This window comes from Lissotriton vulgaris, chromosome 2_1 (assembly GCF_964263255.1).
Source record: "Lissotriton vulgaris chromosome 2_1, aLisVul1.2, whole genome shotgun sequence".
In the NCBI taxonomy this organism is placed as follows: domain Eukaryota; kingdom Metazoa; phylum Chordata; class Amphibia; order Caudata; family Salamandridae; genus Lissotriton; species Lissotriton vulgaris.
In genome coordinates this window covers 1826696676-1826711669 of record NC_141687.1, presented here as the reverse complement: position 1 = coordinate 1826711669, position 14994 = coordinate 1826696676, and the positions used below count along the sequence as shown (strand labels likewise).

At 48.0% G+C, this 14994-nt stretch overlaps 1 protein-coding gene across 8 annotated transcripts in view; it reads right to left on the bottom strand.

Annotated features, from left to right (window-relative positions):
- Positions 1 to 5287: 5287 nt before the first annotated feature.
- Positions 5288 to 14994, bottom strand: part of TLE3 (TLE family member 3, transcriptional corepressor) — an 85503-nt gene continuing 75796 nt past the window's right edge. For all 8 annotated transcript variants that reach the window (XM_086957933.1, XM_086957936.1, XM_086957930.1 and 5 more), the window contains 5 exons: positions 14738 to 14985; positions 14083 to 14230; positions 8704 to 8854; positions 8113 to 8189; positions 5288 to 7729 (listed from right to left, as the gene is read on the bottom strand). In XM_086957933.1, the coding sequence (XP_086814059.1) occupies positions 7622 to 7729; positions 8113 to 8189; positions 8704 to 8854; positions 14083 to 14230; positions 14738 to 14985 (732 nt within the window). In that variant the 3' untranslated portion in view covers positions 5288 to 7621. The remainder of the gene's footprint in view (positions 7730 to 8112; positions 8190 to 8703; positions 8855 to 14082; positions 14231 to 14737; positions 14986 to 14994) is intronic.

The following is a 14994-nucleotide window of genomic DNA, read 5'->3' as shown; positions in this document are numbered from 1 at the left end:
GTCCGTCCGGATCAACACGACCTTGTTGCACAGATGTATTTGAACGCCTTTAAGGCCATGAAGATTGCCATCAGTTCCAACATATTGATGTGCATCTTCTTCTGCTGTAGTGTCCATAGTCCCTGCACTGTGTAGTGGAGTACATGCGCTCCCCAACCTTGGAGTGAAGCGTCCGTCGTCAGGATAATCTGTGGCACAGGCTCCTGGAACGGTCGGCCCTTGCAAAGGTTTTGTGGATTCCACCAATGCAGAGAGTTGTATGCCCGACCGCTCACCAACACTAGGTCTTTTAATTGGCCATGAGCCTGAGTCCACTGACGTGCCAAGCACTCCTGAAGCGGACGCATATGTAGTCTCGCGTGCGGAACAATGGAGATGCAGGAGGCCATCATGCCGATCAACTGCATGAACACTCGTGCTGGAAGTGAGTGTTGAGGTCTGAAGTTCTGAATCAGCGATAGAATGCTGTTGATCCTCACTGAATTTGGCTGTGCTGTAGCCGCCAGAGTGTTTATGGTCGCGCCCAGATACTGCCGTATGTGAGCGGGCTGGAGATGGGACTTTGGGTAATTCAGTGAGAATCCCAGATCGTGCCGAAGGTGAATGGTTTGGGACACGTGGTCGGCGCACTGCTTGTGCGACTTTGCTTGAATGAGCCAGTCGTCCAGATAGGGGTAGACGTGGATGTTCTGACGTCTTAGATGTGCCGCCACTGTCGCCAGGCACTTTGTGAAGACCCTGGGCGCCGTGGTGACCCCAAAGGGCAGAACCTTGAACTGGTAGTGCTGGTTTTGAATGGTGAACCTTAGATACTTTCTGTGTGAAGGATGCAGGGGAATGTGAAAATATGCATTCTTGAGGTCCAGAGTTGCCAGGAAGTCCCCTTGCTGAAGCAGTGGGAGAACCTGTTGCAGAGTAAGCATATGAAAATGCTCTGACAGAATGTACGTGTTGAGAGGTCTGAGGTCTAGGATGGGTCTGAGAGATCCGTCCTTCTTTGGGATTAGAAAGTACAGGGAGTAAACCCCTGTTCCCCTTTCTTGCAGTGGAACAAGCTCTATTGCCCCTTTTTGCAGCATGACTTGAACTTCCTGCTGCAACAAGTGCAAGTGCTCGCCGGACATAGGACGGTTCTTTGGAGGTATGTTTGGTGGAATGGAAGTGAGTTCCAGACAATAACCGTACTGAATAAGGGATTTGACCCACCTGTCCGTGGTGATGGACCTCCACACGGGCAGGAACTGCTGGAGTCTCCCCCCGACCGGTGTTGTGTGGTCGGGGGGCAGTGACAAGGCGTCACTGTTTGCTGGCGGTGGAGGACCTGGAGCTGTTATTTCCACGTCCTCTGCCCTTGACGTTGTTGCCACGGTATCCACCCCTACCCTTGTTGGTATATGAGGATTGGGTGTTAGTTTTATAGAATTGTGTGGATTGTGACGCTTGACCCCTTGAGGTGCCTCCGTTATTGGAGCGGCGAAAGGAACCACCCCGAAACTGCTGGGACTGAAGGGCACCCATAGATTTAGCAGTGTCAGTGTCCTTTTTCATTTTTTCAAGTGTGGCATCCACTTCAGGTCCAAACAGGTGGTCTGGATTTACTGTTTGGTTAAGGATGGTAGTCTGAATGTCTGGTTTAAAGCCTGATATTCTGAGCCATGCATGCCGGCGCAGCAGAACGCTAGTATTTATTGCTCGCGAGGCGGTATCAGCCACATCTAGAGCACACTTGATGGAGGCATTGGTAATAAGTTTTCCCTCCTGAATCAGCATTTCAGCGCCCTCCTTATACTGATCTGGCAAGTGCTGTAGAAGTGTTTCTAGGGTGTCATAGTGTGCCCTATCGTAGCGTGCAAGTAGCGCCTGCGTGTTCGATATGCGCCACATATTGGCTGCCTGCGCAGCAATACGTTTCCCTGATGCCTCAAACACCTTTGATTCCTTGTCAGGGGGAGAAGCATCACCCGTGGTCTGTGAGTTGGCTCGTTTACGTGCGTTGGAGACAACCAAAGAGTCCAGTGGCAACTGTCCCTTGATGTACGTTGGGTCAGTGGGCGCTGCCTTGTATTTCTTGTCAATGCGAGGATTGATGACTCTTGCCCGGGTGGGCTCCTTGAAAACCTCTGGCGCATGCTTTAGCACACCCTTGAGCATTGGCAATGTCTTGACGGTCTTTTCAGCCACTGAGAAAGTGTCAAAAAGAAAATCGACATCCACTGGGTCAGCATGGAGGTCGACATCATGATTGGCTGCAGCTCTTTCAATTAAAGCGTTGAAGGCTGCAGAGTCCTCCGTTGGGGAAGTTTTTGCAGCAAAAAGCTGCGGCTCGTGTCCCGACTGAGGGTCCTCCGGGTCGCCCCCGGCAGACCATGGCTCATTTACATCCTCTGGGTCCGAGTATGCTGGATAATTATACTCGTCCTCCTCGTCTCCGTCACCCTCCCCAGCGTTAGAGTGAGTGGGTGAGAGCTCCAGACCCTGTGGAGATGCCGGCTCCATAGGGGCAGATGCACCCGCAGAGTCCAACTTCTTTTTAAGGGGAATGTGGAAATGCTCCAACGCAGGCTCCGGGGTGATTTTCCTCTTGAGGAGAGAGAGCTTGCCTGTGTTGGCGTCGATGATGACCTCTCGACGCTCCTCGTCTGCCAGTGGTTGGTGCCGTGGCTTTGGCACCACTAATGATGCCTTCGGCGTCGAAACCAGCTTTAAGGGCACCCCGGCCCCATGTTTCGGAGCGAAAGCCTTCGGCGCCGTTCTTGGCGGTAGCGTGAAGTGAATCGGCGTCTGCGCCTTTGCCGGCTTCTGTGGAGGCTTGTGCGGCACAGTGTCCTTCGGCTCGGTCGCCGCGGCCTCCTCCCGAATCCGCTGAAGGGACTCCGTGACCTTTTTGGTGAGGGATGGGGAGGGCCGGATCGGCTCGAGCGAGTCCTCCGAGTCCGGATTAGGGTCGGCGACCAAAGCAGCCGTCTTCGGAGCAGACGCGGCACCTCCCTTTGCTTTCTCGACTGGGATCGGTGCAGTCATAGACTTGGGGTCGTCCTGATGCTTCTTTGGGGCCTTCTTATGGTCATCGACCTTCTTGGCGTCGACGCGACTCTTTAGAGCGTCCACCAGCTTCGGCGCGGACGCCGCCACGTCGGGCATCTTCGCCTTAGGCTTCGACACCGTGGTCTTCGGATCGGCCATGTTGGCGTGGCTCTTGAGCTCGACGGCCATCTTGGATTTCTTCGGCGCCGAGGCCTCTGGCGCCTTTGATCCAACCAGTGCGACTTGCACTTTCGGTTTCGATCCCGATGGTGTTGACCCCGATGGCTTCACTTTCGGTTTCTGGACCAATGTCCGTGGCCGGGCCAGGAGGCGGGGCCGTGGGACGAGTATTGAGGTCTTGGGTAAGGGCCGAAGGCGATCCCTCGACCTGGGCCTTATGATGGGGTTTGACCCCGGAGTCAGTCTGAGGATGCTCCTCCTCCGAGCTATCCTCCACGGTGGCAATGGCCCCGTCGTCGTCCCCTACCTCCTCGACGACTTCCTCGAACTCTTCGTCTCCCGCGTCGTAGTCTTCCTCGCCCTCCGACGCCGGGTTAGAGTCCGAAACATTTAGGATGGTGTCGTCTTCAACATCCTCTTCAAAGATGTTTGCTGGTGGGGGTGCCGAACTCTGGGCCTGCAGTCTTGCGGCCCGGCGTAGCTTGAGAGTCTTCTTCGACCGGAACTTGGAGCAGGCCATACACTTGGCCTCGTCGTGGTCCGGCGACAAGCACTTGTTGCACACTGGGTGCACGTCGATGTGCGGGTACTTTGAGGCACACACTGGGCACCTCTTAAATGGACTTCGTTCCATGTTGAAGTAGTCTGGAGCGTCGTGTAGGCCCGTCCGCGCCGACAGCACGCGGAAGGGCAGCAGTTGATCGGAGCCGATGAATAACCAACCCGACCGATAACAATACCGACGCGAGATCCTAAAGACCTTTTGGTCTCAAGTAAAGAAACTTAAACAACTATCGATTCCGACAGAGGGAACCGAAACACATCCGAACCCAATGGCGGAAAAAAACAATCTGGGGATGGAGTCGATGCCCATGCGCACTGTAGTCCAGGGGAGGAGCCACCTATCTCGTGATACTTCGAAGACTCTTCCAGGACAACAATGTGCAATCATCCGGACCCAACACTAGGCGGCGATCTATGCACAGATATGAATTCAGCAGCCCACATGCCTCGAACTACAGAATACCAAGGTATGACAACGAGTTGGGATACCCGAGGAAGCAGCTCTTCTTTTGTGTAAATCGCTGACTTTCTGATAGCCTCTAAAATGGGATGGAGATGAGATTTGTAAGACATGGTGGACTAGGATATTGGTACTGCAATGGCAAACAAGTTTATGCTTTCCCTCAAACTCCCAGATTAATACCCAGCTTCTTAAAGACTAGTTAAAAAAAAAAGAAAAAAAAAAGAAAAAAAAAAGCAAAGTTAAGCGTACAAAGCTGGCAAAGTATTTTAAAAACCTGAAAAACATGGGACCTGTTCGGTTGTATTAAATGGTGCCGCTGCCGCACAGGGCCACATCCATGACACTCCAGCAGAATGTGCACAATGTAGTCCTCAGTCCTTGATGCTGGATTTCCCAAGGCTGTAATTGTGACAGTACAGAAATCCGTGCTGCTGGTTGCCTTCTGGGCTTACAGCTTCAGCCTATGCGGCGCTTTTGAAAATTAGGGCACCTGGAATACTCTTTGCTTTTATGAATATATGGAGTTTGTCAACAGTGTGTATGAACAACAAAGCGCATCACAGGCCTGAAAACAGCAACCCACATTTCGAGGGGCATGCAAAATTGAAACTCTGCACTACACAAAGGGTACACAGTTTGAGGATTCCAAGCTTCACCATACTAGTAAATACTTGTATCAAAAATAAAACATTTTAGTGCAGCTCTCACACAAACTGACTACGTCAAAGATTATTATTTTAACACTATCGCAAAATGGAAAGTTCACAAAGCTGGATGCAAAGTTACGAGTCAAAAACATTGCAGGTCTCGAGGCACTTCATATACTTTTTATGCATTTCTCTTGCATGTTTCTATTTAAAGGAGTACAGGGGGCAGAATACGGATCACAGCCTTTCCAATGAAGAGACGTGGCATCGCCAGCTGAGCAGTCAAAACGACCCCAACACAGCCTTGCTAATGAGTGAGACGAACCATCACAGTAGAGCTTGTACATACCACAGTCAGCACACTCACTGCAGTCTGCAAGGTTTATACCACAGAAACAATGCACACAAATTTCGTTGAGGGGGGCGGTCGTTTTACTTTGTCAAAACAATGTACAGAAAGGAAGATTGCAAAAGCCATACAACCCGCATGTAGAACTTCTTCCGCCCCTCACAAAACTACATTTATATTGTATTTATAAAAAAAGACACCAGTCCTGTAAAGTTTGATGAGGTTTACGTTTTGTGTTTTTGCTTTCCTTGCAATACAAAAAGTGAACAGTCACTCCGGCTCCCTGAGCTGAATTTTTTGTCGTGCTTTTGGATAAAAATTATTTTTTGACCATAAATCTCATCTTTTTCTGCCGGAATCGGGATTGGTCACCACTGTTTCATATGTTCCAAGTCAAATCTACTCACTCCAACCCAGTTTCATCCCAATTTGGGGAGATCTAGATTAGAGGTTCTGTTCAGACTGAGGAGGAGGCTGGTGAGGAGGTGGGGGGGGGATGCTGGCAAGGGGCGTGACAGGTTATTCTTTTTCAGGGGGTTAACGGGATTAGGCTAACATCCCTAGAGCAACCAATTAAAGACCTGGACACAACCAATCAAAGGCATGGACACGGCAGGAGCAACCAGATGGTGGGATTGTAACAGTATAATGGCAAAAATGCCCGACAGGCATTTCTGGTGGAGTCGCAGAAGAGTTACTCTATGCCTGTGCCTCTGTTCCAACCTCACCAGCCTCCCAGCGGGCTCCTCAATTTGTTTGCGGAGCATATCCTCCTCTCTCGTCAGTCTCTGGATCCAAAGGACTAAGGAATCATTTCTCTAGAGGACAACGGAGGAGTGAAGTCCCAATGGACTGATGTGAGATAGGGAAGGCATCACAGCAGGGACACGCAATCACCCATTCCAATCCACGCCGGCATCCCTTCTCCAGTACCATCACCACCCGCAAACTGATGGCCAATCACCTATGCAGCTACTCGAAGTCAGTCTGATTTATACCAGATTTAAGCTTAAATATCCATAGTCACAGTTAAAATAGGTTGTTCTGTGGAGGAGCTGTACCACCTCCATCCACATCAGCAACTGCTACTGTGGGGTTCAGTCTTCATAACAGCAGGAGACATCTGAAACCCTCAATGAAAGATGCATTTAGCTGGTAAGCGCAACCATAATATGACCCCAACTGGGCCAGAAGCAGCCCAGTCAGAACAGCTGTAGAAGGAGGGAAGCTCAGCAGGAGGCACATTGGTAAGTGCTGGGAGCAGAAGAAGGACCAGGAGGGGCTTGAGCTGATTGAACTATTGATCGGTCAATTCTTTGTACAAAAGGAATACTTAACCTCTTTCTGTCTCCCCGGCCAACAGAGGAAAGCAATGCTGGCGTTTCTCTTCTGTGCCAAGTGCCCGAGGAAAATGACTGTCCTAGATAACAGAAACAGACACCCAGGAAAGTCATTCTTGCTGCTGGAACCCTTATGGGACGGACTGCATACGCAAATATATTGTGCAGATCTTCATATTTCACTATCTCTGGATCGTCAAGGGTCCTTCTCGGATGACAAAAGTGCTGTTCGAAGAGATCTTTTTCTTCGAACTCAAAAAGTAAAAGAAAAATCAAATCTGTATTTGCGACAGGCATACTGTTTTGTCCGACAAGGAACCAGATACAATCTCCATTCCAGCCTTCATCCCTAAAGCACCACCTGAAGTCCTCAAGCAATTGTGGTTTCTCCCAAAAATAAAACAAAAATAAAAAAATCCTTTTTTTACTCTACCAGTGCCGTCTTCACTCAAATTAATTTGAGCCAATGTCTTCTTTGTACAGAAAAACACAATCCCGACAATGGGAAGCTATAGAAAGTCAGTCTTTGCCATCCACACATCCGAACCTACAGTAGGTGAAATACTCTGCAAGAATACTGGGAAAATATGGGGAGAGGGAGGGGAATGGTGGGAAGGTCAAACCATGACCTCAAGCCACACTATATTTATATGTTGAGTATTCACAATATTCACAAGTCCCATTTCTGAAGAGCGGACATAAAAAAATATCACAGAAAAAAATAATAGAATGTATGTTCTTTACAGTGCCACAGAAATGTCGGAAAAATAATTAAATTAATCTTCCCAGATCGAAGAATCCTACTGCTCAACCAAGGCCTCTGCGTAAACCAGCGGTATGCAGGCCGCCAGTTTCGCCCAGTCTAGGTGTGTACACCGAAGGAAAGGCCAAGATGACGAGGGACTTTCATGCGTGCTCCTCACTCGTTACTGAGCCGGCTTCTCCGCGTTTCAGTTGTGTCGGCAGGTGGCGAGGTAGGGCTGGTGATCAAGGAGGAGAGCAAGGCAGATCAGGAGGCGAGAAACAGTATCTTCAGCATCCCTCAGGTCAGTCCTCAGTAGATCACCTCGTAGACAGTGGCTTTCTTGTCACCGGACCCAGTGACGATATACTTGTCGTCAGCGGAGATATCACAGCTTAGCACAGAGGAAGACTCTTTTGACTGAAAAAGAAGAGAACAGTAAATCACAATGCTGTCCTGAACCTGAATTTATTGAAGGGTTGTTCAAGAACCACCTATGCCTATCTCAGATGTTGGGCTCCATCAGAGGAGAGTGCGTGTCACAAGCACCTTGACGGTAGCTTGTGTATACAATGGATGAAAGAAGGCTAGCAATCATGGACCACACTCCCAAGATCATATCAGTGTTTACCTCCCAGCACCGCTATGTACCTCCTCACATCAAAATGTTTAACAAATCCCACCAGGAGGAGAACCTCCTCAACACTCACCAAATGTGTTGGCTGTCAATTGAGTACTAAAAAGGACTTCAAGCTATCCACTTATAAAAGTGAGGGGAGACAGTAGTAGTGTCTCTAGCTTACCTGGAATATGCTGGCTCCGTACGGCGTCCTCCAGGCGTTCAACAGGTTATCCTTACCCGTGCTCACAAACCATTTACCTAGACAAAGAAACAGAGCATCAACCCAGATAGAGCAGCAAGAGCACAGGGAGGGGATATATATATATATATACATATATGTTCTAACAACACTGCTCTTCTAAGTCAACTTTAACATGTTTAAGGAAAGTATGTCTACGATTCTTTAACAAGTTAAGGCCTTGCAGTCTATGCAGACTAAGGAGCAGAAGACCTAAAGGCACAACCACCATTATTCCTCCTAAAGCCTGTGGAAGTATACTATGTGGGAGTCCCCAGGATCTACTCAGCAGCTAGACACTCCATCAGAAATCATGACTGAATAGACCACATCTCAAGAACACAAAAAGATCTCCCAGTATTGCAACTGATTCAACTGTTAAGTACCAATCCAATTTTCAATGCGGGAAGAAACCTCTTGGGGTAGGAGGGAGAATTATTGTGGACTATAGAAAATGGAGAAGACAACAGCTGCCCTTCAAAAGACACATAATACATCAGGCCCCGAGGATACAACTTACAGCACCAAACTCACCACAGTATGCAAACTTCAACGACAGGACACAGCTCTCATGTAGGTGCAGCTGGTACTTGTCAGGCTTGGCATGATGCAGCACCTCCACATTACTACTTTCCATGCCCACTGCCAACCACTCGCCCGTTGGACAGTATCCCAAGGAGAAAATCTAAGGAGAAAATAGTTTTATTTGAATGCAGCAAGCAGGAGGTTGCATTTTCTGAATGTAGGGGAAGTAATCAAGGAGAGTGTTTGTGGACTAGTGGACTACATGGTTAGTAATGGAGGAAGAGATGGGGCACCAGTGGATTATGGGGTCAATAAATTAAAAAGGAGGTGGTGAATAATAGACTATAGGGGAAGGAACTAGGTTTGTGACAGGTGTCGGGAAGGCAGGGAAAGAAATGATCAGGATGAGCAGACATAGGAACATACAAAAGACGAGGGACTGAAAAGGGACACCGGGGCTACAACAGAAGCAGCAGTGGATTAAGGCATGGCAACTCTCATTGACCATACATCGCCAGCAAACCATGCCTGAGTCCAGACTACAGACGAGTAAACAAGACCAGGTCTGTGAACAGTTATAAGGAGATCTTGTGCTCCTTAGACCTGTCCAGAGACCTTGTCTTGCTAGCTGACTGCGATAGTATTTTGAGGAGCTTGCTCCAGGTTACCAATCAGAAGGTGAACATAAACCTAACATTTAGTGCTTAGTCTGGGCAATAACTGGACATATGTTTGAAAAACTCAGTAGCACCAACTTGAGGGATTGTCTATAATGACACACATTGGACATACGTGCAGCTGGATGCAGCACAATTCTCAGTTTGCTCATCAAACCACTGTGTGCGAGCATCGAAACCTTTGCACATTCTTCGCACTTCTTGAGCCGACAGGATTGTTAACATGCAAGGTCATAGTAGACATTGAACTACATATTCAGCATTACAGGTAACTGTTGGCAAAATAATCCCCTTCTGCTGCAGCATATTTTCAATACTTTCTTCTCCAAGTAAAATACACAAACTCTGCAACTTCAGAAACCCTACTGCAAAGTTCAGCATCCGAGAATATGTGCTGCACACTCCAGCTCAATCTGAGAAGAAGCTTTTTGTACAATGCTCCTCTTGGCGGACACGGAAATCTGGATCATAGGCAGTTTACACATAAGGTATGCTCCACTAAATATTTGTTTTTTGAGACCACAGAGTGCTGCTAGAGTGGCACCTACTATCTTGTGGGGGCACGCACCCACCCCGCTGGTCACCGAAGGAGAAAGTGCGGTCTTTTAATCTCATGGCCCTTTCTCCTGAATCAATGGGTCTCACAATAGCAGCGATTGCAGCAACAAACCCACTAGGCCCTTACAGTCTTTTTGTGACTGTGTCCAATGGCTTCCTATGAACCTGTAATGCAAGCTCAGCCTTAGCCATGTTATTAGTTGCCATGATAAAAACATGTACTTCTTGTGGTGCTTGGGAACTTTATCTGCCTGGGCCTAAAGGAAAATGTTACTTTCTCTGTAAGCATCTGTCTGTAGCATGAAGTGCAGTCGAGGGCGGCAGGCGGCCCCCCCCAGATGCCCCACCCCCCAAAAGGTCAGAGGAGTGTCGCACCCCCACCTGCTGCCAAGGCATCAACATTGAAAAATAAATTGGTGAAAAATAAAATGGTAATAAAAAGAATGACCTTTTTATTTTTCACTGCTCCTAGCCCGATCAGTGTTTGGGGGCGGGCTGCTGCTGACGGGCGGGCTGCTGCTGACTGGCAGCAGGGGAGTATTGCTAACTACACCAGTTTACACTGCACAAGTCACTTTGGCTGTCCGTCTTGCAATGGCTAGCCTGACATGCACAATGTAAACCTCGTAAATGTAAATGTATTGCGACTTATATAGCGCACGTATCACCCGAAGGCATCAAGGCGCTTGCCTTGGGAACCCGTCCTGGCTTTTTCCCTGTGAGATAACCCCTACTGGGCATCCCCAAGGTGAAAGCCAGGCATCCCGCAGCGGGTGGGCCGCCGTAGTGGAGATTAAGCAAGCTATTGCCCAGAGTTGTAGCGTGGGACCCCATGATTAGAGTAGGCACCGAGGCGAGAATTATCGAGTCCGTGGACATTTTTGGGCTCAGGACCCTGCCGTGTCGGGAATTGAACCCTGGTCCCGGGCCAGACCTCTGCATCAGGGTCTGCCGCTCTAATCAGTGAGCCACACTCCTCCACACCAAGCTGTCTCAGACAGCTGGATGAAGAGCAGACACAGGCCTCCTGGAGTGCCGAGGTAGCCTTCTCCAGCCAACCCTGGTGCTGCTCTCTTGCTGCTATTCTGCAGCGTTAGAGCAGAAGCAGGGTTTGCAGAATGGAGTTGTCCGAGGCTCCACAAGGTGCTGTCTTGATGAGAAAGAAGATGAAGAAGAAAAAGATGGAGGAGAGCGGAACTCGGGTAAGAACATTAAAAAAAAAAATCTTTTTGGTCTACCCTGGGTTTGCCTCTTGGTCCCCTTAATGCCCCTCCAGAGTTGAGGGTCACCACCCGGCACTGGCTGTAGATTCACATGCTTTGCATACTCCTGTCATTTAGTGTTGGGCTCTGACATTGGCAGGTTGGTTTCCTCCAAAGAAGTCTTTCGAGTAACAAGAAAAGCAGAGACTCCGCCCTTTCTGGATAAATGGGCATGGGCACCAAATCCATGTTAGACTGTTTTTTTGCACAGTGGTATGTATGGAGCGGTGAGCGCATGTACCATGGTGAGCCATGTCAAACAGGTAACATAAGAAGAGATCTGTAACTAACATAGGTTTCCAGGGGAGGAGGACGTGTGCAGGTGAAGCTACAGTACTACAAGCTACAAACAAATGCTTATAGGGTAAGTAACATTTTCTGTTCGCACCATGTGCAACTGTAGAGGCACATGCTCTGCATAGACTACAAAGCAGTGCCCTCCATAAGCTGTGGCTACCTTGTGGATGAATGTAGATGTCTGAAAGAAAGTTTTTTTTAAATTGTCCAGCCAACCATAGACTGGTAGTAGGCCAAGATGTCCACACAATAGTGTTTGGTACACGTGTGTGGGTGGGATTGACAATCTGGCCCCTTTGCATATGTCAGTTAGTGGGTGTTACCCAAAAAAGCAATGTTTGCCCCTTTATTATGGGTAGAGTGTACCCTACTGGGTTGTGGTTTTTGACAGGCTCTGGTTTTGACTTTGTGATAGCAGGTTTGGATGCACTTGACTGTCCATCTGGCTATACCAGCCTAAGCGATGGGGTGGCCTTGGTGAAGTTTTGTAAAGGCTAAAAAAGAAGCTTGCTAGACTAGCGGAAGAGCTTCGGCACTATACGCAAGAGACCATTCAATGGCTAAAGTGGGCATGGTTCTTTTAGCTCCTGAGTCTGGCTGTAGAAAGAAGACTGGAAGATGTATGGTCTGATTGGAGTGGAAAAGAGATACCACCTTAGGGAGAAACTTAGGGCTGGTTCAGGGAACAACCCTATCCCTGACCTGAGTGAAGGTTCACGAAAGGTAAGCGCTTGCAGCTCACTGATGCACTTGAGTGATGTAATGGCTACTATTACATTGATGGCTACACATTCAAAAGGCTGAAAGGTATATCCCATGGTCAGTTTTATTTCCCTTCTAATGGTTTATATTAGTCTATCTGTAAATCAGAAATAATATATATTCAGAGGGACAAATGCACCCAAGAATTGAGGAGTTTTAAATAAAATAAAACAGCCTTAGTACGTGGCATCCTTTCTCAGTGCTTCCTCAAAGCGAATTTTAAACACATTCTTAGCAGTATACAGGTTTTTTCCTTTAGTTTAAGCAATCCTCATAATGTAAAATCACCTTTTACACTGATCAGATTTCTTGATCCGCAGAGTATACGTATTGAACATGAAGATGAATATAGCCACCAGAGATGGATGCTCATTATCAAATGTGCATAATGACTCAATGGGGAAATTACAGAGGAAGACAGTTGTACCTCAGTTTCACGCAAATGCCTTTAATTTTCGCTCCAGTATTTTCCTCAATTTATAGATAGGGAATCGTAGGGCGACTGCTGGTGCCTTTTGCAGTGCGCATGAAGCCTCTCACTTTGGTACCGTAAAGATTTCTTGGAGTGGAAGGAGTGACAGGACTTGTAAAAGGAGTCGATGTGGTCGCCAGAAAGTCACAAGATAAAAACTTTAGATGGTCTGACCACTGGAACTTGGATTGGCACCAGGGGCGGCTTTGTGAGAGATTCTGTTCACCAGCCCCTTGCTCTCTGCATTTTCCGGTGTTGAAGCTTAATGATGGCATGCGAACCTTGAAAGGAGCAGGGTCCTAGCATACAGGTACTGGAAATTTGGAGGTCTGTCCTTGGTAGATGTTTGAAGAATGCAACAGAAGTTACAGATGGGTTCTTTGTTAGTGTCTAATTCTAACAGTATGGACCCAACAAAACGTGAAACCCTCTTGGGGTACGTCCGAGCACTATGGCGAAGAAAAAAAAAATCTAACAGAGTTGCTACCAATGTGGATTGTCTACCAAGGAAGGAGTCACAGCATGTACTGTGATTCGAAAGACTTATTCAAAGAAAACCAATATGCTAAAATGCAAGCCCAATACTAGGTGACAGGAATACACAGTGCCTGTGTATCTAGAACCAGACATGCTACAAGCATGCAATTTCCTACAACTGATTGTGAATCTTAGCCACTGCAATAGTTCCATGTTCCTTTGTGCCCCTCTAACACTTCTCTGATGGAGGCATCGACCACCTAGGTATGAACAGATCGGTCTGGTCTCACGTGCGGGCATCAAAAAGTGTTTTTGTACAGGTAATGTGTTGCAGCAGGAACAACACTGTATTCATATCTTGGTCTCCAAAATTATACTGCTTTCTACACATAGTCAACAAGAAGGGCCTTTGGACTGGCACAACAGTAAACAGGTGCATAGTCAGGAAACCACATTCAAGACTACAGGAGTAGTAACTACTAAGCAACAATAGGAAGGTAGGTACCAACATCAGCAAGGCGCCAGACCTCAGGATAAGCTTCAGGGGTAGAAACGTAGTGAGAAAGGCAGAGTCTTACGGATACCATCAGGACTGGAGGGACAGTGACCAAGAACTAGCATTTTAGTACTAGTCTCAGAACCAGGAGCTAAAGAATGAGCGATGGACATCAGGAAAGACTTTGGAAATGGAGGACTTTAACATCTATTGCATTCAATGAGAATCAAAAGGTGTGTGGGGTTTTGAAAATAAATATTCCTGCGAAAACGGGCAGGAAAGAACAGTACTTTTTTTTTATGTAGATCAGGTGGGAAAGAGGGGAGGGCTAGCAAGAACATACTTATTGTTAAACAAAGCTAGCCATGGCTCAAGCAAGGCTGATACCTGAGAGGAGAAGTCATGCTGCTGCAGCTGCCGGCCCTCCCGCAGATCCCAAGACCGGACGGTGTTGTCCAGGCCGCCCGTCCACAGCTTCATGCCATCATGGGAGATGTCAATGCAGCTGGCTCCGTCTGTGTGCCCCTGGAACTGCCTAAGGACAGATAAGGAAAGCAACAAGGTATAAATCATGAACAAATCAAGAGAGACAGCTTCATCTTCTGCACAAAAGGCACGGAGACCCGGACTCTTCGAGTCCCTGAAAGAGGAAACCACAGGTCAGAGAAAAGCCCACTCTCCCAATATATTGTCCAAGTGAGGGAACCTAGCAGACAGGAAGAGAAGGTCCCTTATTTCAGTGTCCAAATGAGAAGGAATTCAAATAACCTCCATCCACTCTAAATAGCAGCCAAAGGAGAATGAACCCCACACCATCATGTACTGTGGATGTTGTCTGCTCTATGGGGTGCTACCAAATAAGGTTAAAAATACGCAAACTCCTTACGTTTCAGAAAAACATCACCACTCTGCTTCAAGTAGCAAGCCGTTCGCAAATAAAAGATTATTCATTCATGAAATGAAGAAAGTAAGCATTTATAAGGGCCATATGACTAACACACAAGCACCCCCCTTTCTTTTTTACTCCCCATTCTGCTCTCACCTGACCAGGGTCTGATTGTGCAGGTCCCACACAGCAATGTTTCCGTCGCTACAGCAGGAGAAGCAGACCTTGGCATCTGGGCTGATGGCAAGCGCATAGCAGGCAGGTGCTGAGGATGTCAGCTCAGCCTTTATACGTGGGGTTGGGGACGCAAGATCCCATATGGTCAGGGTGCTCGCCTCGCCGCCCACTATCAGCGTCCGGCCGTCTGGGAGCAGCTTGCAGGAGCGGATGTAGTTATCACGGTTCTGGAAGAA